Source organism: Poecilia reticulata, linkage group LG10 (genome assembly GCF_000633615.1).
Source record: "Poecilia reticulata strain Guanapo linkage group LG10, Guppy_female_1.0+MT, whole genome shotgun sequence".
Classification (NCBI taxonomy): Eukaryota; Metazoa; Chordata; class Actinopteri; order Cyprinodontiformes; family Poeciliidae; genus Poecilia; species Poecilia reticulata.
In genome coordinates this window covers 25,658,617-25,681,678 of record NC_024340.1, presented here as the reverse complement: position 1 = coordinate 25,681,678, position 23,062 = coordinate 25,658,617, and the positions used below count along the sequence as shown (strand labels likewise).

Below are 23,062 nucleotides of genomic sequence, written 5' to 3'. Positions count from 1 at the left end.
AGGAAGCTAAACAGTTTGCTCAAGTGCTTCGTTTTTTGTTTTTTTTCTACCTGAAAAATAACTCAAGTTTAATAACAAATGAGACCCATTAGTCAGAAGCAACACTCTGGAAAAGTTTTGCTTTAAACTGTTAACAACATCTGCATTGCAAAATAAGCTAGATTTATTATAATATTTTAAGCAAAGTTTATCATCTTCCAACTATACAATGTTTCAACAAATAAAAATCTTAAAAGTCCTGCAAAGTCCCTCTTCTTTAATACCCTTAAATAAAAGCCCAGCATAATTAYTTGTCTTCAGAAATCATATAATTTCAATTTAAATAATAGGTTGAAACAAGAATAGGTGATAAAGTCCTATCTTGTCATAGATTTTCAATAGCCTGGGCTTTGACTGGGCCATTCCAGCACATTAAATCAGTCCATTGTAGTTCTGGCTTCATGTTCGGAGTCGCTGTACTGCTGGGAGGAGAACCACCTTCTCATAATCAMTTGTTTKGAATCAAAGAATTCCCACAGCATGATGCYGACGTCTCCATGTTTCATGTGCGGATGGTGCTTTCATGGTAATGTGAGGTGGTGGTTTTCCGACACACAAGGAATTTTGGTTTCCAAAACGTTCCGCTTTGGACTCACCTCTAGAGAATYCCTTCTTCTGTGTTTTTCTTGTCCCAGGTATGACCTTCCCTTCATCTTATTTGAAGATTTTCCAGCTGATGAAAGATCACTTTTATTTACAGCTCCCATAATACTGCACYAAGAGTTTTATCATAGAAAGYCTGGCAAAGCRGCTTTAAGATAAAAGGTTAAGTCCCCGAATCGTTAAATTCAAATATATTTGTACCTTGCAAGACTCAGTTGTTGCAGTGAATAAAAACAGAAAAAGAAGCATTTATCCAACAACATCACTTTACTTTTACCACACACATTTATATATCAGTCACAGCACAACGACACAGCTTCATCAGATGTGGACTTTCGATAAGGTTGAGTCAGCAGGAAATTCACAGCTTGAGTAGATTCTAGCCATCTATGATCATAAATGTTCAGCACTTTCTTTGTTGACTTATGTACATTGTATATGCGTAAGTTTGTGGCTCGACGTTGACAGCGYTTGTCACTTCAGCTCTTCTGTGGAGGACGAAGGCGTGTCAGAGCCATCGGGACACTCCTGCAAAACCAACAGAGAATTACTGACATATCAGAATAAATGTTAATTACCACTGCRGTGGTAATTAAGACATTGTAGTGGTAGAAAAGAGCAAGTGAACAAATACCAAACAGGAAAACAAAACCTACCTTCACTTTCTCCAGATCAGGCCTGCCTGGCAGTGACTTTTGTGAGGAAAATGCCTGTTAAAGAAGATTAAAAAAAAAAAAAAGTAAGATCAGCTCTAACCAGAGACCAAACATTAATGCGTCCAGCTGCTGCTCACCTTCCTGGACTGCTGCATCTCCTCTGTGGATTTAGACCTGTTCTTCATGTGCTTCTGAGGAGAGGTAGAGGTGGGACACTATAGAGAGGAAGGATCTGGTTAAGACCAGGTCTGCATAACAAAATGCTGTTAGAGTCTTTTTTTTTTTTTTTTTACATACCTCATTTGTCTTCTGCTCCATGGCTGAGTGGAGATTGTTCCAGCTCAGTGCTAAAGAGTGGCCTTGTGCTTTTGAATAGTCTTCTTGTAAAGCTGAAAGAAGAAAAAAAATACACTTTTATTTATCTATTTGATTTTATTTGCTTAATTTACTGAAAGAAGTGATTAAATGCTCAATCAAACGGTCTATAAGCAAGATAGTTGCCGTGTGTAGTTGCAGGTTCTTGCCACTAGATGGTCTTTCTGACTCAGTTTTCCATTGAAACGCTCATTTTAATCACAGAAGCGTTACCGAATGAATGATTTCTGGATTTTAATGCTCACCTTCACGATAGGAAGCAAACAGCTTTTGCCCATATTCTTACTTTCACTTCATTTTTTTAAAAAGCAAAATTAATGCACACTTTATATTATTCATTGAAATATGTATCAATTTAAAAAGATATCTTGTTTTTTGTTTTTTTTTTTTGGGGGGGGGGGAGGAGGGTTCTAATGTTTTTTTGAGTGATGCTTGTAGCTTACAGTATGTGAAATGTCTACAGACTTACAAACAGCAGCATTTGAAAATACAGATAGAAATTTAAAGTCTAACCCAAAATGCTGCTTTTAATGTGCATGGGAATCTTCATTTTGAGAGGGAGGTTTGTGGAGACGATCGTCTCTTTCAACTTTTCACAAAGCTTCCTCACCACAATGAATAACTTTCCCTCCCAGCTCACTGGAAAAACTCGTCTCCAGCATGTCTGAACACATATTTGATTTATTTTTTGAAGTAATCATCAAAAGCCTCGGGGCGTCTCGCTAACTAGGACATTTCTCTGACACTTTTATTACTGCTTTGGATGTTTGATCACTTTACTAACAGCCCGTTTGAGTTTAAGTGTTTTCAGTAAATTGCCCGATATGTTCTTTTGTCTCTTGCTCCTTCCTTTTTCTACTTTTTTTTTAATTATTTCATCAACATAAGATACAAAGAACTAGACATCCAGGCCCCATATTGTTTTCTCAGCCAACACTCTGCTGCTCGTTGATTTTGCCCAGAGGCTCAGACTGAGTTAAAACACCAGGTGGAGCAAAGGTAATGGAAACATCTGACCACATTTAGTTTACTCTTTTAAAAAGTTTCAAACCGTCTTGTTCAGTAAGATTTTTTTTCTTGGGAATCTTACTGATTTGCATATTTTAAGACCCGTTCGTTTTTTTATTGTGTGCTATGTTACCTTCTCTTTTTTTTTTTTTTTTTTTTTTACCATTATGACACTTTAGTTTTTATTTATAGCGACAGTGATTTGTGCCAAATTTCTCAGTGAAAAGCATAATAATAAATGCGTTATGTCACTTATTTTTGCATTCTGAAGTTGTACTCGGAACCAGTTTTCTACCCAGCAACATGAATTGCAAACAATTGTGATTTTTTTTCCCCCTTAGTCTCAAGATTTTCCTCTATTGCTTTTATGAACTTTTGTTTAATGGCAGATGTGCATCAAGTGTTTAAAAAACAAAAATCAATCTTAGTCTCATAACCAAACCACATGGTTCCAGTCAAAGTATCAGCAGCATTTAGAATCATCCCAAAGTGTCTGATTGGCATGTTGTGTCTGGAGACTTGGTGATCCTAAGATCGCCCTCCATGCTGGGACTCTCCAAAAGTTTGGGGATTTGTCGTTTTTTTTTTTTTCCATCTTTACCATCTCCTGCCTGTGCATAGTGGACAGAGAAACACAAATCCCGGTTCCGTCTCGTTTGTTTCCAATTGTTTCAAATAGTCTATTTATTTCTCTGACTCCACCTATGGGCAAGTTTATGCATGTAACTTTTTTTTTCTTGCATTAGCTCCTGACTTTTAAAGATCAACACATTTGTACTGTTTTCTTGTCTTTCTTATTTTGAAAGATGGCTACAAGAATTCTGCCATGTCACATTTATAAGCCAAAAATCATTAATTGCTAATTAAAGGTTCCTGGACACTGACCAGCTTATAAACAATTAATTGCAAAAATACCTTGGTCCTTTTTTTTTATCCAATAATTGTTTCAGTGTTGAGTAAGATCTTTTCACAGTTTCTGAATTTACTCAGGTTAAAGTTTGTATTTTTCTAAGTCTTTCAGTTCATGCCTTTACTACAGCAATTAAATATGAACTGGCTTTAAATTTTAATTGCTGTAAATTAAACTTAATTTACAGCAATTAAATTTAATTGCTGAGATTTTTTTTTTTTTTACACAAAAATGTTCAGGGGTTTTAACAATTGTAATAAGTTTCTGTAATGATTCACATCTTAAAACTTAATTTTAATAGATTTGTATTATTATGGGACCAAAAAAAAAAAAACAAAAAAAAAACTTAGTTTTACTTTTAGCTTAATGCAATCGTGCAGATATAAAGACATAACTACTTCTGTTTTCCTGTGAGCTCATGAATGCCAATAAACCATTTGAACAGTGCACCATCACAGCTGGATCTTTGAACTGTTGAGCAGATTAAAAGGTTTTTGAAGGGGAACATTTAAGAGTTAACACACTGAGCTAAAAACAATCTGAGCAGCGGCTAGGCAGAACACTAAGCACAGTAATTTGTTCCAAAGTTACCGAGGACAGAATGTAATGAACGGATTAATCACGCATTCAACTTTCCAATTGTATCTGTAAAAGAAAGTTTAAAATAATGCTCACATTTAGTTTAATTACCTCATTAAGAACCTGAAATCATTATGCAAGACATTATGCAAATAGGGAATAGAAATTCTTGAGATGCAGATTATAATGATCTTATTTGCTTTGGAGACATTTGAAAGGAGGAGAGGTTTTCTAAAGGAAAAAAAAAAAGAACATTCACTCATGCACACCAATGCAGCACAAACAATGAGTCCCAGAAAAGCCGAAGTCTACAGTGAATACAAAGCAACAGTCACAGCCAGAGGCACAGCTGGCATCAGGAGCCCTGCTGCCAAGGGACTGAACACCTTGGGGTTTAGGTCACAGTGTGAGAGACGGTTTCTTCATTTCAAAAAACACAAAACAACAGACCGACAGTTTCTGTTCTCTCTGTCAGTGCCCGCATGGTCCATCAAGGACGCATGGGTGAAATGTTATTGGCCGATCTGAGTTCACACTTGAAGACTTGGTTTATTGCAGCCGTCTACAGCATCTAGATCCGTCTGACAGATAAGAAAACTGTCAWAGTAAAAAGAAAAAACTTCCAGTAGGTCTGTATTTCTACAGCTTTTCATTTCAACGTAGGACCAATATTAGCAGATTAAGAATAGCTTCTGAGCTCAGGTTCTCTGCAAAGCTGCTTCGGTGAAGAAAAAGAAAAAACAACATTCCTGAAAAAGTACAAATAATGCCTTTTTCATCAAGGTGAACTATTAAGTTTTATTAGAAATGAGCACAATTTGTGCTCGCATTTAGAGCACTTAACATTAAACCTGTCATTTATTAGGTGCATAACGTTTTATGGAACAGATGCAACTCTTTCAGTGAGACCTCATAAGAACATTAATCGGAATAAAAAGGAAAAGGATTTGACTAAAACCCAACCATCACCCTGCTGCTCTGTTCAGGAGCTTATAAAAAATGAATGGCGACCGATCGACAGGAGTCCCTTCACCCACTGTGACGACTGACGTCAGTGGTCACAGCCGGTTAGCATTCGATGCTGCAGGGAACTCTCCAACACAAAGGCATTCTTGAAGTGGAATATACACGGACTGGACCTGCCTGCTATCTAAAACATGCCAACACAAGTGACTCAGCGGAGCGCTCTGACTCTATTTTTTTTTTTTTTCCCCACACAGGCTTCAGTTAGCACACCCAGGGGTAAGAAACCAGCAGCTGAGCTCTGCACACTTCCTCTAAATGTGCATTACGGGGCTTTGAAGGAGGCAGAGGAGAATAATTTCAGCCTTGATGGAAGGGCAGGCATTCAGTAAGTCTCTGGCCAGCTCACTCAGGGAGATGACCTAAATAAAAACGATTTGTTGGCCTGTTTCACTTTTCGTTTGTCTCGATAAAGAAATTCTCCATTGTATGCAGAGCAAACATACACAGAGGTTGGACTGAGGGAAGGAAAGTTCTCTTTTTCAAAGAAGTACAGAAACATATTGAGAAACATGTCACTGATGAAAGCATTTGAGCAAAGTACAAACATTTAATAGTCGCCGTTAGCCGAGGAAGGGATAAAGATTCAAGCAATGGTCTGCAAAAGTAAGTAGACGTCTAATAACGTCACATTATAGACACACTTCTTACATCCATTATTTACATCGTTAGACTTTAATGCGACAACAAAAATCAGAGCATAATTTTGAAGTGGAAAGAAGAAATTACACTGGTTTCGAAGATTTGTTGTTACAAATAGTCAAAAAAAAACAATTTATTTCTATTTAGCCCCATTTATTTTGATTACTCTAAAAAGAAAATCCCTCTAGTACAAGTTTCATGTATGATGTATTTTAAACCAACTGAATATTTAAAGTGGCAACACAAAGCTGCAATTGGGAGCAACAAGGTAAGGAGTTTGAATCCCAGTCTGAGGTCTTTCTGCATGGAGTTTGCATGATCTCCTCTTGCATACATGGGTCTGTCTGGCTTCCTCCCACTCTCCAGACACATCCCTTAGGTTAATTTGGTGTGTGTGTGTGGAGGGATGGATGCGTTTGTGTCGCTCTCGCATGTACCCTGGCTCCTGCCTGATGAAGGAGACCCTACAAGGACAAGCGAGTGCAGACGATGGCTGGACTCTTTGATAACAATGCTTTACAAGTTTTACACAGAAGCTGCAGATGAACTGTGAGAATATGGAAACCCTATTGCCTTTAAGAGCCAAATATCTGAAATCAAACATCACTTTGATGTATTTGCACTCCACTGTCCGAGACAAACCCAGAAAGCTTGATGCCATCTTTGTCCTTGGAGCATCTTTTCTGAGAATTAATCGGAAACCGTTTTTCTCAGTCAAGAAATGTTTCCAAAATTTTGACTTCTGCTGTCAAAAGCTGAAGATGATCATCAACGCCTCTTTATGACTGTGCCTTAATTGTTGCGACAACCTCTTTAAGTGACTGAATGCAGCTGCAAGGCTTTTCACTAACAAAAAGAGAGAGACAGCCCATTACTCCTATTTTACTCTTCTCACATTTTCTATCATTATATTTTAGGATTTATTTTATAATCTTAGTTCTCACTTTTAGAGTGAATCTATAGCCAATATCTCTCGCTTTTTGGAGATCCACACCTCCTCTCAGTCTTGGATGTTCTGGGAAAGGATCTTAGTGGTTACACACACATTTTCAGACAAGAAGAGATAAATCTTGTAGAGCGGTGGCTCCGAGCTCGTGGAATGAATTGCATTCATCTTTCTGCCTGTGAAGAAGCAGCTAAAGACTCATTTATTCATTTATTCAAACTGACTTTTAAGCAGATTGTGACTGTATCCTTTTCCTGTTTTTGTATTTACCGATTTACCTTTGCACCCTTCTGTTTTATTTTCCTCGTCATAAAGACTTTTTTTTTTTAAATCGCTATTATTATTCTTTTAAGGATGCTATGCTAACTCCTATTCCACGATGGCCTCAGAGGTTTATTTTCCACAGCTTGTGGATTACTCTTCAATCCATCATAAAATGAAAAGAGTGTGGCAAAAATGCCACCCAGGTCATTACCGTCAACCTTTACTGACAAGGTGTTCAAGAAAAGCGTTAATTAGAGAAGCAACCAGGAGCAGCTCAGGGTGAGAGAATGTGTTAACAGGATGTTTTGGAAAATGGCAAAACGTGCAGCCACAAAGGGAACAGCAGGCAAACAAGGCGCCCTGGTTAGGCAAGACCGAAACATTCAAAACTTTGTGTTGGGAAAAACTACTGCACATCACCTTGAACACAGTGAAAGATGGTGGTAGTGGTGGCGGCGTCATGCTGTGGGGGATGCTCTTGAGCAGAGATATTGTTGGTGGGGGTGGAGTGATGGAAGGGTTTAGATTAACAAAATTTGTGTTCAGAAAATAATTAATCATTTCAATCTGAGCGTGAAATATCTCTGAGAAGAACTCAAATGTAAAATGTTTTTAAGCTGAGCCCGTATATCCTTTTTCTCCCACTTCAAAATTCTGCACAGGGTTGTTTCGTTACATGAAACAATAGTAGTCTACTTTAAATTTTATGGTCTTGACAGGTAAAATGTGTAAATGTTCAGAGAGTGAGCATTTCTTTAGTGGCACCAAATGTTAGAAAACAGCAGTCTTTCTGGTTAAACACTTCCTCCCACCAGCACCACTTCTTCAGAGACGGTTTGAGGAAGATAAAACTAAAAACAAAGTAGAAGCTTTAAGGCTCTTAATAAAATACTTATAGGATCAAATTTAAATGAAAACCTAAGCTGTTCCAGAGATATTGCCCTATTTTTTTTTTTTTTAAAGAGTGAGGTCAGCAGGAATTAACTCCCCGGGCAAGAATTAAAATACGAAGGAAGTGGTTGAGCTTAAAATGCGTGATTAGCTTCCTGTAGTCATAAAACTCTATATTATAGCTCCTGGCGGCATGGAGTAACTTAGCCTTAAATCATTTTTCTCATGGCGCCTTTTCAATAAAGAGTGTCCCAACATGCACCCTTCTTCATACCCAACCAGCCAGAGTTCATTTTATTAATCAAAAATTTGCTTTAGAGGAAACTGTCAAGACAAAGAGCTCCCAACCTCAGTCTGACATCACTACCTTACAGCGCACAGAGATGATCGAGCTCCAAGGTCAGAAGGTGGCCAGTAATTCTGATAACACTGTGAGAAGATAGAAACCGATAGCAACCAGACATCCGTTTTCCCACGTTCAGGTGAGCACTCAGCACCCTGACCTCGCACCCCAACAGGATGAATTTAGTCAGTCGCCCAGCACAGCTGCTCCCTGTCCCACTAACAGCTGGGCCACGTGTCTTTCACCCGAGAACTGCTGAAAAGAATGTGAAATGATTTTAATCAGTCAGGCATCCGTCACTAAGTGCAGAATAGATTTGCTTTCATTGAAAGCCCTTCTCCATCCATCATTAATACTTTTAAGTATTAAGAGTTTTAAATTCAATCAAATAAACCATGCAACAAACTCCATCCCAATGAAGCAGTGAACAGAACAAAAAAAAATGAAATGACAAACCATGAGGTTCATCAGACAGGATAAATGCATTTCATCAAGCTCAGWTATGTGCTGTGTGACAGACAGGCAAGAAGGATGAAAGATGGAAGTGACAAGGACGAACACACATACACTCTTAAAAAGCAACCTCCAAAAATCCTGTTAAATTAAAAAAAACATATCATTCTGGGGAAAAATTCAAAATGCTCACCTCCTCTCCCCCTCTGTCTTCTTTCCTCTCAGCAGCACAGCAGACGTGCAGTGGAGTAGATGGCACTCCTCATCCCAGAGCTGTGACGGTGTGTGTGAGAGAGAGAACACCCCTCTCTGCCCATTCATAGCTCCACCGACGCATCACTCACGCACGACTAGACGTGCAAGCGCACAAACGCGCAAACGCCAGGTGTGCCACTGTGTCTGAACACTTTGCACACTAATGTAGTGGCGTTCATTCTCTCCAGCTTAATTACGACCATAATAATTGCACGCAATGGTCTAAACAAGCATGATAGATGGGATGCATTCCAAAACCACGTGCTGCCACATACTATGAAATATATACACTGCTGACGTCATCCAGGGGGATGAGATCATCCATGAGTCATCTAATAGGTTTTGTAACTCGCATAATGCCTAGCCGTCACGGAAAAATGGCAAACCCCCATCCAGCAACAAGTCTTGGGAAATATAAAGCAGTTCATTGGCTACACACCTCTCCAAGGATCCAATCGTAACTCTGCAAAGATCATCATCACTGACGTTACATGAAGAAGGAAGTTTTCCTTTATCAGGATAAACCAAAAAAAAAATGGATGTATAAAAAGAGTTTGCAGGTATTCACATGGATCAGCCTTGTATTGTTGAGCATGACTCATCCAGTCACTCCACTGAGCTCGAGTTGTCTTACAGCACACTGAATGTATAATTTAAACCAAAATCACGAACCATTTTTTTCAGGCAGAAACTGACCTCGGATTTATTGAAAAATAAAACGCCTTTCATAGCAAACAAATTAAACGGTTAAAAGTTTTGCTAGGTAACATAACACTGAATCTGTCACCCTAATAACACTCTAGGGATCCCAAAATGCAATTGTAGGTTGGCAGGGAATGAGGCATGACCAGAGCTTCACAAAGTGCCTTCACAACAAACCATGCAAAAAATACAGATTACAAATAAACAAGTGCGCACACAAGAAAACACATATTTCAAGTAATAAAAGCTAATCTTCATAAAATATTTAGAAATCATAAGACACAGACATGCAGGGCACGTTTCAATGGGCTACTCAGAACAGTCCATGCTTCCTCTGCAGACATACACTCATGCTTTAGAGTCAACATTAAAACATGACTGCAGGTTCGAAGGTGAATTAATCTGTACAGCAACATGTTTCAGGGTGCAATTTCAAGGTTAAACGTTTTATGCGTTTATGGGTGCAGTATAGATTTGTAGCAAACATTCTCCAATGAAGATCTGTAGTGTTTTAAAAATTACACAAATGTTTGCCACGTTTTCACCCATCCATCTAGACTTGCCTTCAAAAGCCCATTTGATCAAAGGCTGAGGCCAAAGAAAAATACTGCCGAGTGTGAGCTTATTCGTTAAAGAAAGTGCATCTGGACCAACAACTATCTGTTTACATAAATCAGATCACATTTCTGTTAGATATTCAATTGGGTTTTAAGACTTTGTCTTTCCACGCAATTCTGCGTCAAATTGTTGTTTCCCTCAAGTCTTTAGATTCAGATTTAGAAGCATCAGAACTTTCCTCAGATTTATTGGCTGGAGTTGGAGTTGGAGTTGGAGTTGGAGCTGGATCTGGAGCAGTAACTGGAGCTGGAGCATCTGTGTTGTCCCCCGACTCTGTTTTGGAGTCGGTAGTGGAAGAGCTGGTTGCACTGGAATCGTCTGTATTCTGTCCCTGGTCTGAAGAAAGCTGCAGGAAAGAAGGGATTTCTAGCTGTTCTTTGGTCAGAAGGCCTCGCTGGTCATCTACTCTGCAGCACTGAGCTCTGGTCAGCATGTCCAGAAATCCTGAGGCAAATCAAGACAATCATGTTAATTTTGCAGGCTATTTGTCAGAATCAGTGTTGAGAAATGTGCATCAGAATCATCATTTGGCAAGATGTAAGTGATGTAAGTGACAAAGCACTCTGCAAAAGTATTCTATTTATAGCTTAGGCAAAGGACAAACAGAACATAGTTCAAGATTTTGACTTGGGGGATGGGGGAGAAATTAATTCAAAAATATTTTACAAATAAAATTCCAAAGTGTGTTAAATTGTACTTGCTTTCTAAAATGGCTGATTTAATCACAGCTGCAACAGTTTTGAGATGCAACATTACCAACTTTCATGATGAAGAGATTTTTATTTTTTGCTACTCGTCACCTCAACACGTCATCCACACAGTAAAAAACTGGTAGAAAAACCAGCAGGAATTATTTATTCCAGAAAAAAAAGATGGGATGTACTGCACACCACACCTTTCTTATTTCTAGTTGCACTAGATTTTGACAAAACATAATTTGCCCTCATGCTCTACTTCATGTCGATCAATGTTTTTAGCTGTAATGAGAATTAAATCTTCTGTAATCCACCGTCACGGTTTCTTTTCACTGGATCTCATCTTGACCAGACTTTGATTTATTGATTTAATAAAAACAGTAAAAATCACTAGCATAACATGTACTGGTCTATAAATGAGCTCCAGTGATCCAGGTGTGAAATCGCCTAACAGCATGTGGTGTGATACCCAGCTACACCAGACACTGGTGAGGTGCCCTACCGTCCATGTCGCGGTTCTTACTGGGTCTGTGCTGCGTCTTGACTCTGTCGGTCTGAGTCGACAATCGAGGCTCCAGGCCTCCGCTCCCCGCTCCTGGCTGAGGACATGATGCACTTTTCACATATAGAAAAACTGATATCCAAGAAGAATACACAAGCATCACATTTACATCTCTCCAGGTGTAATTTAAAAAATGAAAACAACAAATGAACATCTGAACAAGACGTGACCGAGCTTTACAATTAAGGATGTGGTTCCAAGAAAACAGCTTTACAGTCTCGCTAAATATTATAAAAACAACAATGGCTTTGTGTCCAGTGGACAGATGGACCTGGGTTCATGTCTAGTTTTAATTAACAGTGAGGAAGAAGATAAGGGATTGTTTTTATTTATTATTTTAAAGCTCGCTGTTAGGGAACTGCTGAACAGCATTGTGGGTCTCCAAACAACAGTTTGTGTTGCTTAGAGACAGCTTGACCCATATTTACTGGGATGTTCAATAATTGTGGCGGAAACAAATAATTTGCTCCATCAATCAGCCGCCATGGTTCCTAAAACTAATCAAATCTTTCACCCACAACAATCTGAAGAGGACAAAAAGTGATGTAGTCTTCCAATTCACAAAAAAGTGAAATGCATTAAAGCTCTGATAAAATGGTAATAATTACATTAATGTCTGTCTCACCTGTGCATTAGGAGAAGAACTCCCTCCTCTGGGAATAATGACCTGATCTTTACCTATTTTCACAGAAAGATAAAAATTTGTAAAACCACTTCGACGTAAAATCTCTTTGCTCTCCCTGAACGCAGGGAAAGGAGCTGAAGCACAGACTGCGGCTCTGATGTGATGTTGGGAAATGAGATGAGAAAACTGAAAATGACATAACGTTAAACAAACCAAATTCACTGCGACACATCAAACCCATAGAAAAGAAGAGCAGAGAAAAATCTCAGCAAGTAGTCAAGAGTAAAGAGAAAGGGACGTGTAGAAAGGGATTTAGAGAAACCAGGACAGCAAATTACTCTACTGTGTTCAGAGAGTGAGAGGCATAAAAAAAACACCAGAGAAATGAAAGAAAAATGAAGTATCACAAGTTAGAGGAAAGAACATGACATGATGTGTGTTACCAATAGTGTATGGAGAGCAGCGTTTAATTATCTCTTTGAAATAAGGTTCCTCGACTACACAGGCTTGTTTTCTTAACCGTTTTTCAGGAAACTGAGAAATCTACTGTTTAAATTATTGTAAACAGTCCATTTTGAAGCAAAATGATTGGTTTTTCTAAAAGTAAAGTCCAGCATGTTTACCTTTTGCCTTTTCCAACCGCAGCGTCTTATTGGCTAGGTTGTACACAGAGCAGTTCAGGTTCACCGGCTCGTCACTTCCAACCTGAAACAGACAAAAGAAAGAGATCCTGTTGAACAGAGTCCGATAGTCAGTACTAGCAACCTCAGCTATGGCGCAACATGTGCAGTCATAGTCAGTAAATTAGAATATCAATGAAAGGTGGAGTCATTGCAGTAACTCAATTCACTAAATAGAAGACACTCAAGAAGATAATTACATTTTGAAACCATGATTTTTTAATTTTTTTTTTAGTTAGGGTTATTAAAAATATGACTGTAATCATCCCAAATAAATGGCTGAAGATGCCACATTTAAAATTAGAACATTACTCCAGGTGAAAAATGTTTCTACCTCTCCATGAGTGTTTGCATTTTCACCACTATAACTGCACACCCAATGTGGCCACTAAGGGCAATTTATCACATATTCATACTTTGCAGAGTATGAAATTTTAAGTACCAAATATAGTGGAGTATTGCAAAGCACTGTTTATATTTCAATGGCAGTTATGACTCAACAAAAGCAAAAATGCAAGTTTAATTGGCATAAGTGTAAATTATGTTCTGACAACTGCAGGGGGAAGTGTGTACTGCTAATTCTAGCAGGTATCTATTCATGTGGAAGTTTTTATAACATTTAAAGATTTAAAAAAACTAAATTAATTGAGATTGTTAAGCACAAGTAACCATTCCTAAGGAAAAGACTGCTTTATATATTAAGGTGTCAGACATAACCACTTACCATGGTTACCGCTGCCTCTTGCGGCTTTAGATGGTGTTTCTGCATCACTGAACAAAGGGCGTCCTGCAGTGTTTTACTGGACTTCACCATGATTCCCACTGTTTTACCAGTAAAGGCATTCTCCAACCTGTGACATGACTGCATTTTCAATAATAACCCACAGAAATCCTACTGAAAACAATGCTGATAGATAAAATGAAAGTCAACACCTAATGACCTCTTCACAAGAAGCGGAAATCTGACCTAATTTGGTCATGCGTTTGAAGAAATCTTAACTAGAAGGCAGATGATGTGTCCCAACAACATCAGGATTTCCCCCAAATATGGTGAGACGTGACATGCTGTAGTGGTTGCGTAGTGGGTGTGAAAGTCTGCTAATGGTGACTAAAACGGCAGACAAAAAAAAGAACAAAAAGGAAGTGACTAAGATGACTCACGCAAACGTCACCCTGAGCTCAAGAGAGACCTGTTGATCTCTCAGCACGGAGCAGTCCTGGTCCAGTGACAAGGGCTGCCAAAGAGAGAGAACAGCACATGAGACAGAAAGAAACACCAGTGATTTTTTTTTTTTTTAACAACAGCATCAGTTTCAACAAAAGGTTTCGGAAACGAAAAACCAAGATGAGACAGAGGATGTTGGAACAGGAAGAGGTTAAACGTCTCACATGTTACCAAACATGGTTAAAGGCTGGCACTGCAGCTGGTAGCTTTATCTGAAACAGCAAGTGCTGCAGCACACAGAGGAAAAGCTCTCACCTTGTCCTTGCCATGAAGGTAAATCATGACATCTTTTAATGGGAAGCCCCTTTTCTCACACAGGCTGGCCAGCATGTCCTTGATGGGCTGCCCATTACGTGTAGGGGCCAGGGAGGCGCTGCCGTCAGGCAGGTAGACACAGCAGTAGCCCCCCTCCACCCCCATACGGCTCCCGATGCCAGCAGCCTGATCGCGGGAGGTGGGACCCGGCCGGCCGTTCTACGCAACAGATGGGGGAGCAAAAACAGAATATTTAGACGGATTTCCCAGCTTCTGGTCTACATTTTATTATTGTGCGTGTTTAACCATAATCTTACGTAATTAATAATTTATATGATCCGTAACATTCCCAGAATGTTTGTCACAAATGTACTGACCTCCATCTGTCTGCAGAGGGAGCCAAGCTCCACATTGCTGGTTGATTTGATCGACATATTTGGCTGCTTCAGAGGACCTGAGCCTTGGAAGTTTGATGCATCTGAGTCAAGACAAAAATAAAAACTCAAAATACAGAATTTAAAAAAAAAAAGAGAAAGAAACAATTTGACATATGACCACTACTACCTCCCCAGGATCCTCTTTTCTGTCGCTGTTTCTCTGATACACTTTTACCACTTGGTAGACTATTAGAGTCGGACTTCCTGTTCTGTTTGACAGATTTAAAGAGATAAATCAAGGTTTAAAAGGAATAATGGGCTTCCATCGCCTTGTTCTTTATGCTATTCACCTTCTTGTCACTGGAGGGGCTATTGTTGGCCATGTCGTCCCATGACCCCATGCGGACGGGCTCCGTCGAGAGCTGAGGTAGAAGTTTACCTTCTACACTTGCCAAGGTGCATCGCTGATAGAGAGGAGAGCGCACAAAGCGCCGGTAGCTGTCCATCTTCATCAATTTAAAAATCTGATGCAAGAGAAGCAGTAGAGCTGAACTCAGAGTTAAGCAATAAGTACATGTACCGGTGATTACATGGGAGTGCAAACGTTCTGCTAACCTGAGCCTGAGGTTTGTTAAACATGTCGGGAGTGGGTTGCTCCAGATCCTTCACCTCTGTCTTGGCAGTGTCATCGATGTTCACACTGTAGGGAGCGCTGTCAGACAGGTAGGTGTCATAGATGGAGCGAGCTGCTGCTTTCAACTAAAAAGAACAAATATGCCACAATGAATCAATGGAGTTCAGACACACACAACATTTGTCACTTTATGTATTCAAGCTGTTGAATACAAAAATAAATGTTTTTTCAGTAAAATACAGTAAAACCAAAACATTTTCAGTGGTTTTACCTGGCAGAGAAACAGTAGAGCTTAATCAACTGCAAAGAAAATGTCATTTTCAAAGTTTTCACAAATAAAAATGTGAAAACAAGCATGACATGCATTTGCAGAATACTTCCTTCACTTTAATATCCCAAAGGATCTGCCAGTCTAACCAGTTGCCTTCAGAAGCAATTAGTATACAGTGCAGCTGTGCATAATGTAACCTGTGCATAAACAGAGGTGTCCTGTGACGGCCTCAGAGGTTTGTTCATGTATCATGAATGTTAGGGCACACACCAGTTCAGGCAGACGTTACGGAGAAGTATTAAGAATATTAATTGCAGAAACAAACTCATGACAAGGTCTGTTTGTCGTTCCTCACAAGCTGTGTATGTAGGACACAGTAAACATGCTGAGGAAGGTTGGATGGTCAAATGAGATGAGAAGCTCAATTTTGGTCTCATCCTCTGGTCATGGCACTATGGGGATGTTTTTCTTTAGCAGTGATGTAGAAACTGGGAAGGGTAGATGAGGAGGTGGGTGGAGCTAAATGAAGGACTGGTGGTGGTTCAACTTCCAGCAGGACATCAACCCTTAGCATATAGCCATGTGCACACCTGTGTGTGAGTCCAGTCCTCGAGAACTACCACTTTGCAATGCATCACTTGTCCCTGAATCAAATGAATGGCACACTACCAAGCCTCTATTTGACATTTGATTCAGGTGAGTTGGAGAAGAGATGCAGCTAAAAATTGCAGGGTTGCAGATCCAGAGGACTGAACTTGTGCATTCCTGACCTAAATGATGTAGCAAGTTTCTAAAAAAGATGTTTACCATCTATCTTTGCTATATTTGACAAATCATGACCATTGTTTTGTGAGAAGAATGGAAGATTAGATTGCTCTCTGGATGTAAAAAGTTGATAAAGACATACATTAAAAGGGCATGTAGCTGTAAGTAAAGTGAAATGTGATCATGTAAAGTATTTACTTAGGGGGACTGAATACAACAAGTACACACTTTTGGGGTTTTTTGTATATATTTTTTTTCCCCAATCATTTTTTCCCACGGCAGTAATTATAGAAAACACTTACAGTAATTACTTGAAAACAGCCAATCACACAAAAACTGAATAAAATCAGAAGTGTGCGATTGTCAATTGACAAGGTCAGAAAAAAATGCTTAAGGGTTATAAATACTTTTGCAAGACAGCGCAACAGCCAAAGGCCATTTCCTGTGTTAATTTTAAAATTAACCACCAAAACTTTAAAGGTGAAAGCAGCTTCTAAAAATAAGCTGTATTTTACTAAGCGACTTAAGCTTCTACAAAAGCAAAAACTTGTAATTTTGCTTACCAATTCATTAAAAGCATTTCTCCTCGAGTTTTTTTTTTTTTTATCCGATTAATCCACCTGAACAATTCTTTTCCAACATTGAAATACTACACTTAGCATTATCTGTGTTATTTTATAAACTTGTCTGCTTGGCTTGTTAAAGTGAATGCAAAATATACATATTAGAAAACAGAGCAGTACACACTAAAAGAAATGAGTCACATAAATTCAGGAGCTAAAGAGTGGCACCATACCCGATCCAAAGATGTGGCTGGAATCTTTCTGAACTTTTCACATTCTTGCCAGAATAAAATGTTCTCTGCACTCACTTCGGACTTCAGAAAGGCCTGCAGAGAAGCGAGCAAGAAACATGAACAAACACGCCAAGCTTAGCAGGAATACCTTCGAAAAACACCAGTGAATAAATAGTCAATAGTCTGTCTCACCGTAAAGTAACTAACCCCATGGGGGTCTTCCAACAGCTTCTCAAAAGAGACGGCCCAGCTCAGGACACTGTTGGCGGAGTTGACGTCCCCTCCTGGGGTCCCTGGAAGGCTGGAGCTGCTGCCTCCGCAGCCCCGCGCAGTCATGTTCAGCTCTGAAAACACAATCACACCTACTTTATGAGAGCTAAACAGAAAGCTGGAGCTTGAGTCTTAATCAGATCTTTTCATGCGAGAACATGTTGAGATATGTAAAAGGTTGGTCATGTGCGTGCTTACCTCCATCTGACACTGCCTGACTCTGGGAACAAATAGAGAAGTCAGGAGACGTTATAAAGCAAACAAAATGTAGGGAAGAATATTTTACGGCAAATCAATTTTGCTGATTTTATCTTAGACTTACAATCTGTTCAAAAACTGTTTCTGAAACAAGCCTTTAAAAAAAATGTGGCTCCAATTAATATACTTATTGTCTAGTCATAGGAGAAAGCTTAGACAAAAATCAACATTTCTGCAACACCTATAAAGTGCATTCAACCGCATAAAATAGACATTTACAAAAGGAAATGTGAACAACAGCTGCATGTTTTTTCTGCATGTTCTGTCAGTGTAGCGCAATCAGCCAGGACAGTTTTCACAGGAAGTGGTTGCAACACTGATGACAACAGCTCTCATTCAGCTTTCAGAGCACACAAAAAATTCATATCTTGCAAAAGTTCTCCCACAGTAGCTGACAGACAAGAGTTTTGTGAAACTCTAGAATGAAGAAAACAAAGATTTGGGTAAGAAATTACTTTAAAATTGTATAAAATGGCATTTCTATTTAAAAAAAAAAAAAAAGAGACGAGGTGGATTTGTGAGAGGCATTTATGTTTTCCTGCCTGGGTTTCCTAATGTGGGGGCTCCGTTTCCTCCCACAAATCTACACATGTACAGGTTGGTAAATTAAAATTACTCAGGTGTGAATGTAGCCATGTCTACTCGTCTGTACAGGGTATCACTGTAACAAAATAAAAATAATTTTAAAAAACTTCCCCACCGACAATAAAGGTTGATGTTCTAGTTTATAAATACACTGATATAATTACCATAGATTATATCTCACTCTCAGTTCCCCATCATCGTTTGCTAGTAGTCTAAGCTAAAAAGCTCAAACTGCACAATCTCAAAAAAAGAAAAAATATTCTGGTTGTAATGTTTTTAACATTTGCTTTAGTTTTTTATATCTTCCATTCACTTTAATTTTTAGGCTTAGATTTACACTGAGCATCCACTTTCTTTAAAGACACCTCGGTAGTTACAAATGATACCCCTTTTAGACAGTTTATAAAAATGCCTTAATTCTTTAAGAAAACAATTCAGCACGACTCTCAGATGAGATGTCATGTTGGTGAATAGTTTTGAAATTACTCCTTTGAGAATTTGCTTAATCTTGAAATTATAGCATCATGCAAATGCTGGACGTTCCACACCAGTTTGAGATAATTGTGTCATTTTGCATTTCATGGAAGTGGATATCATAAGATACGTACACTGCGGTAATGAAGGGATGTAGCTGCCCAGCAGCATGATGCTAATGCTGTGGTATTAGCTAAGGTTGTGTAATATCGATTTTGCGATAGATTTTTTCTTTCCTAGGAAAAAAAAAAATCTATATTCATCCACAAGTATCGTAACATCCAACTGTCACCTTGATCACCGACTGCTTGCTTCGCCGGGAGAGTGATTAGGTCATCAGGCTTAGAGTGATTCCTTAATTTGTTAAGTATCAAGGTTAAAAAGGTATCAAACTATTCAGAGCAGGGTACTTGGTGCACTTTATTTACTTCACAAATGCATGTAAGCTACAGTTTGTACTGTTTCAATTAAAAGAAACATGTTTTCTTACCACTTCTTTGATACATTTTGTCCAGCTGTCGACTTTTAAGTCTGTGTCGTGAGCAGAATATCGTGTATTGTATCATATTGAGAGATTATTGTATCACTACAGCCCTAGTATTAGAATCAGTGACATCCGTCCCAAAACATTCCAAACTCTGACCCCATCACCTGAATGTTGCAGCTAAAACAGAGCCTTGGTGAATGTTTTGATGAGCTTGTGTATGTTGTAGCCCGAGTCATCTGTCCTTAGCTACCAGGAGTGTCTGCTACTGTACACCATCTGTTCCAAGGTTTGATGTGTTGTATGTTCAGAGCTGGTATTCAATATACTTTGATTATAACGAATGGCCGTCTTGCTGCAACACAACAATGCTACCAACTGTGCTACTGTGAGCCTAAATCCCTTGCTTTGAATTTCATTAAATCACCATGTTTGGTTGATTCAATGCACTGAGTTGTTGCCATGTGATTAGCTAATTCACCATTTGTGTTGAGCAACTGTACTGTTGTAAATGTTTCACTTCACAGTGGTCACATAAAATGACCACTGCGTATTTTTTTCCTTGAAAATAAATTTTTAACCATTAGTGTAACTGTGATTTAGCAGCCTTTGTTCATGATGAATGAAGCTGGCTGAACACGGTTGTGTTTAATTTGAATCATTATCAGTCGTTATTCTGATAGTAAAAGATTAAGCTAGGTGTGGGGGGAATTCCTTAAATTACAGCATTGTGTATTTTGTCTGTATCTTCAGTTGTTTTTTATTTCAATAAAACAAAAAGCAGCTTCTTATATTAGTCTAAATTAAGTCTCTTGTCAATAAATAAAAAGACAACAAAAAAGCAGAAGGGTTGAAACCAGTTTCAATCCAATGGATTTAACAGGGCATATTGCATGTAAGATGTGATCTAAATCACTTTTTGTGTCAGAGATCAAATTACCAATAGAACTAATCACAATGTGTCTGAGCTATTAAACTGCTTTTAAGAGCATTTTTCAACAGTAATGTGTTGACTTTTGCTGCAACTGCACTCCTCATTGACTTCCCCATTTAAATGTTTGTCCTTTTTTTGTCAGTCTGAACTGAAAAGCCACCAGTCATGGCAGAAGGAAGTCAAGCAGAAAAGTCAAACAAACGTCACTAAATTAAATCAAATAAAGTGACATTATCTGGTTTGCACACATCGTATTTTCTGTACTTAAGCAGAAACAGGAATGCAAACATAGAAGGGAGTTGCCAAATTAGAAAAGGAAATTTTTACATTTAATGCAAAGCAGTAATTTGTGCTAAACATCCAAGACATTTGAGGGCATTTACAAAAAGACACTTATTTAAGAGCCGATTCATTTCAGGAAACGGAGAGTGAACTCAAGCCAACTCGGCCTACACAGGACAGATTGGACCACATGCATGACTCGCTTTATGCTTCTGGCTCATAAAGACCGGCCTGTCTTCAGCAGCAACCAACTGTAGCCACACAGCCTGATTGGCACTGGCTTTGCATGGAAGGGAAGTCAGGCAACACAAGCCAACATGGGACAACTGTTCATCAACCCGCTAAATGTCGACTGACACTGGTATCAGGAAGTATTAAAATGAAGGCTAGCACTTAAAACGATAAAACCTACAGATTAATGGGTGCAAAGCACAAAAAGAACTGGACACAGATAAAATTTAAAGAAACATGTTTGAACCTAAAGAGTGGTACAAGCTTACCATGTGAGCAAGAGGAATCCCTAAAGAATTGCAGTTCTTCGCCATTATGGCCTAGATACCAGATTAAAAAAACACCAAAAACCTCTGTCCTCTCCGTCAAAGGGATACAGCGAAGTGCTCCACCCAAACTTGATGAGCACTCTTCATAACAAACACTCAGACATCACTTGGGTCTTCCTGTCACTTCCTGCCTGGAAGGGAAGTCTCGCCATAGCAACAAGCCACAGAAGAGGAAGTATGGTTACTATGATCAAACTGTTCTCAACCTACATCTTGAGAAACTCTGTGATGTGGGCTCATAAGCAGACTCACTATGCTTTTAGTGCAGTTCAGCTGCTGTGCACTTTGAGATGCATGCAGCCGAGTTTTAGTTTTGACGTATGTCACAGTTATAGTTTCCCACAAGGCTGTTGTGCGTTTTTGCGAAAAAAAGTATGCATATGTAATACAAACAACTACTATATACAAGCAAACGATCCCTGTTAAAATAAAAAACATGTAGTTTATATTATGTAGGTATATTTTTACCTAAATATCCAATTCGTTTTAGAATAAGAAACCCTAGACATTTTTCATGACAAGCTTCATAAATAAGCGGTCACGTTTCTCCTGCTTTCTAAGTTATTTTAATTAAGCTAAGCTCATGTAGGGAAAGTTCATATGGAGTACAAATAATGATGAGGCAAATTAATCAAAATATTTATGGATACCTGTAATTAACTCACCTTTCTCCCCTCTCTGTTGCAACGGGATAAGATGCGCAATTTATTGTACGTTGTGTGTTGCTTCAGAGAAACGCTTTTTGCCAGGCGGGAAAACTTGTGAAAAAGTCCACTCAGAGCCACCATTTTTGGTGAGAGGAAGAGGAAAATGTTTAAAGAAACCACAAAGATGACAACATCCAGCTCCTCCTCGGGACAACACCTATTCTCAAGTGCGCAACAAAACTACGCAGGTGTCACTGGCTAGTATTAATTAATGGCGGACAATTTAGTCTCGCACTCAGAGAGCAATTTATTTATTTTTCTTTCCACAACATTGGAGTCGATGCTGTAAATATGTTGCACTAGAAGATAAACTTATTTTCAATTATGCTTAATATTCCAGCAATATCTGTTCTTTAAACGGAAACCTGGAAAATGAATACCTGCACATGCGATCCAGTTACCGCGGATGTCAGAACGCGGAGTTAGGTTTAGCGTCACACCAGACGTAACGGCGTAACGGAGACGGAGAAGTACGTATTTCAACATGGCGACGCCCGTAAACGTTGCAGTACCTTTGGAATATCATGGAAACATAATTTTCAGATTTAATTTCCATTAAAAAAAAACATTTTTAATTTATTCTGTTTAGACTTGTGGGTGGTGCGAGTAACTTTGAGTTTAGATAAACTAAACTCAAAATAGACACACATGTCTATTTTACAAGACATGTGTGTCTTGTAAAATAAATGCATTTTCCCCACAGCTTTTTAATGCTAATATGAGGAGCAGCCATGTTGGAATGCAAAGTCGGCCTTGCAAGGTGTAACTGGGATTAGTCAGAGTTACTTTCCCAGTGGGAAATTCCAGTTGAGGACATTTCAATTGATTTTTCCAACTGGAACTCAGCAATAAAAGTGGGCCTCTGTGTTACCAAATATAAACAAAACATTGTCTAAATAATTAAAATTACACATTTTATTTATTTTTCTAAGGCAGAAGAAAGAACTGTCTTCAAACTAAAAAGATTGGCTATAGAGAACTTTTGGACTGATACAGCCGAACAGCTCAATGTAAAGAAGCAGATAATGCTTCAAAGAATAAAAATGAACACAAATTGTGGGGTTTATTTTACATCTGTGACTCATTTGGGATCATGCAAATATGAGGAAACAAATAAGGAAACAACTGGAATGAAACTTCAAAATATAACTGGACACAACACAATTACACTCAAAGATACAAAATGAAATACTTACACAATAAACCAAAAAACAACATGCATGGTAAGAGAGGTCCTGGCAGCTAACCTGTTCCCTATGCAGTGTGTCAGAACCAACTCCCAAATGGGGCATTTAGATCATTGTAATGAGTGAAAT

At 38.7% G+C, this 23,062-nt stretch overlaps 1 protein-coding gene across 4 annotated transcripts; it reads right to left on the bottom strand.

The window, feature by feature from the left end:
• Nucleotides 1–890: 890 nt before the first annotated feature.
• Nucleotides 891–22,169, bottom strand: rgs14b (regulator of G protein signaling 14b). Of its 4 annotated transcripts, none has more exons than XM_008420150.1 (19): nt 22,127–22,169; nt 17,661–17,682; nt 17,385–17,536; nt 17,193–17,285; nt 15,342–15,485; nt 15,077–15,250; nt 14,914–14,995; nt 14,727–14,827; nt 14,350–14,568; nt 14,031–14,104; nt 13,594–13,720; nt 12,813–12,894; nt 12,190–12,242; nt 11,505–11,601; nt 8,926–10,751; nt 1,596–1,687; nt 1,436–1,513; nt 1,299–1,352; nt 891–1,170 (listed from the first exon to the last, which is right to left on the bottom strand). In XM_008420150.1, exons 3-15 carry the CDS (start codon nt 17,526–17,528, stop codon nt 10,429–10,431), a joined length of 1,713 nt encoding a protein of 570 aa, XP_008418372.1. In that variant the 5' UTR covers nt 17,529–17,536; nt 17,661–17,682; nt 22,127–22,169; the 3' UTR covers nt 891–1,170; nt 1,299–1,352; nt 1,436–1,513; nt 1,596–1,687; nt 8,926–10,428. The 4 variants fall into 4 exon arrangements, with proteins under 4 accessions (XP_008418372.1, XP_008418370.1, XP_008418369.1 ...); XM_008420148.2 differs by lacking the exon at nt 22,127–22,169 and adding an exon at nt 21,705–22,102 and having other exon boundaries at nt 11,526–11,601; XM_008420147.2 differs by lacking the exon at nt 22,127–22,169 and adding an exon at nt 21,705–22,100.
• Between the last annotated feature and the right edge of the window lie 893 nt (nt 22,170–23,062).

Bases quoted from the DNA above. Each gene is read 5' to 3' on its own strand.
- rgs14b (XM_008420147.2), bottom strand. From the start codon at position 21,827: ATGGTGGCTCTGAGTGGACTTTTTCACAAGTTTTCCCGCCTGGCAAAA. The intron at 14,569-14,726 runs GTCAGTACATTT...TCTGTTGCGTAG, and splicing joins CCCTCTGCAGACAGATGGAG to AACGGCCGGCCGGGTCCCAC. The intron at 14,105-14,349 runs GTGAGAGCTTTT...TCTCTTTGGCAG, and splicing joins ACCTTCATGGCAAGGACAAG to CCCTTGTCACTGGACCAGGA.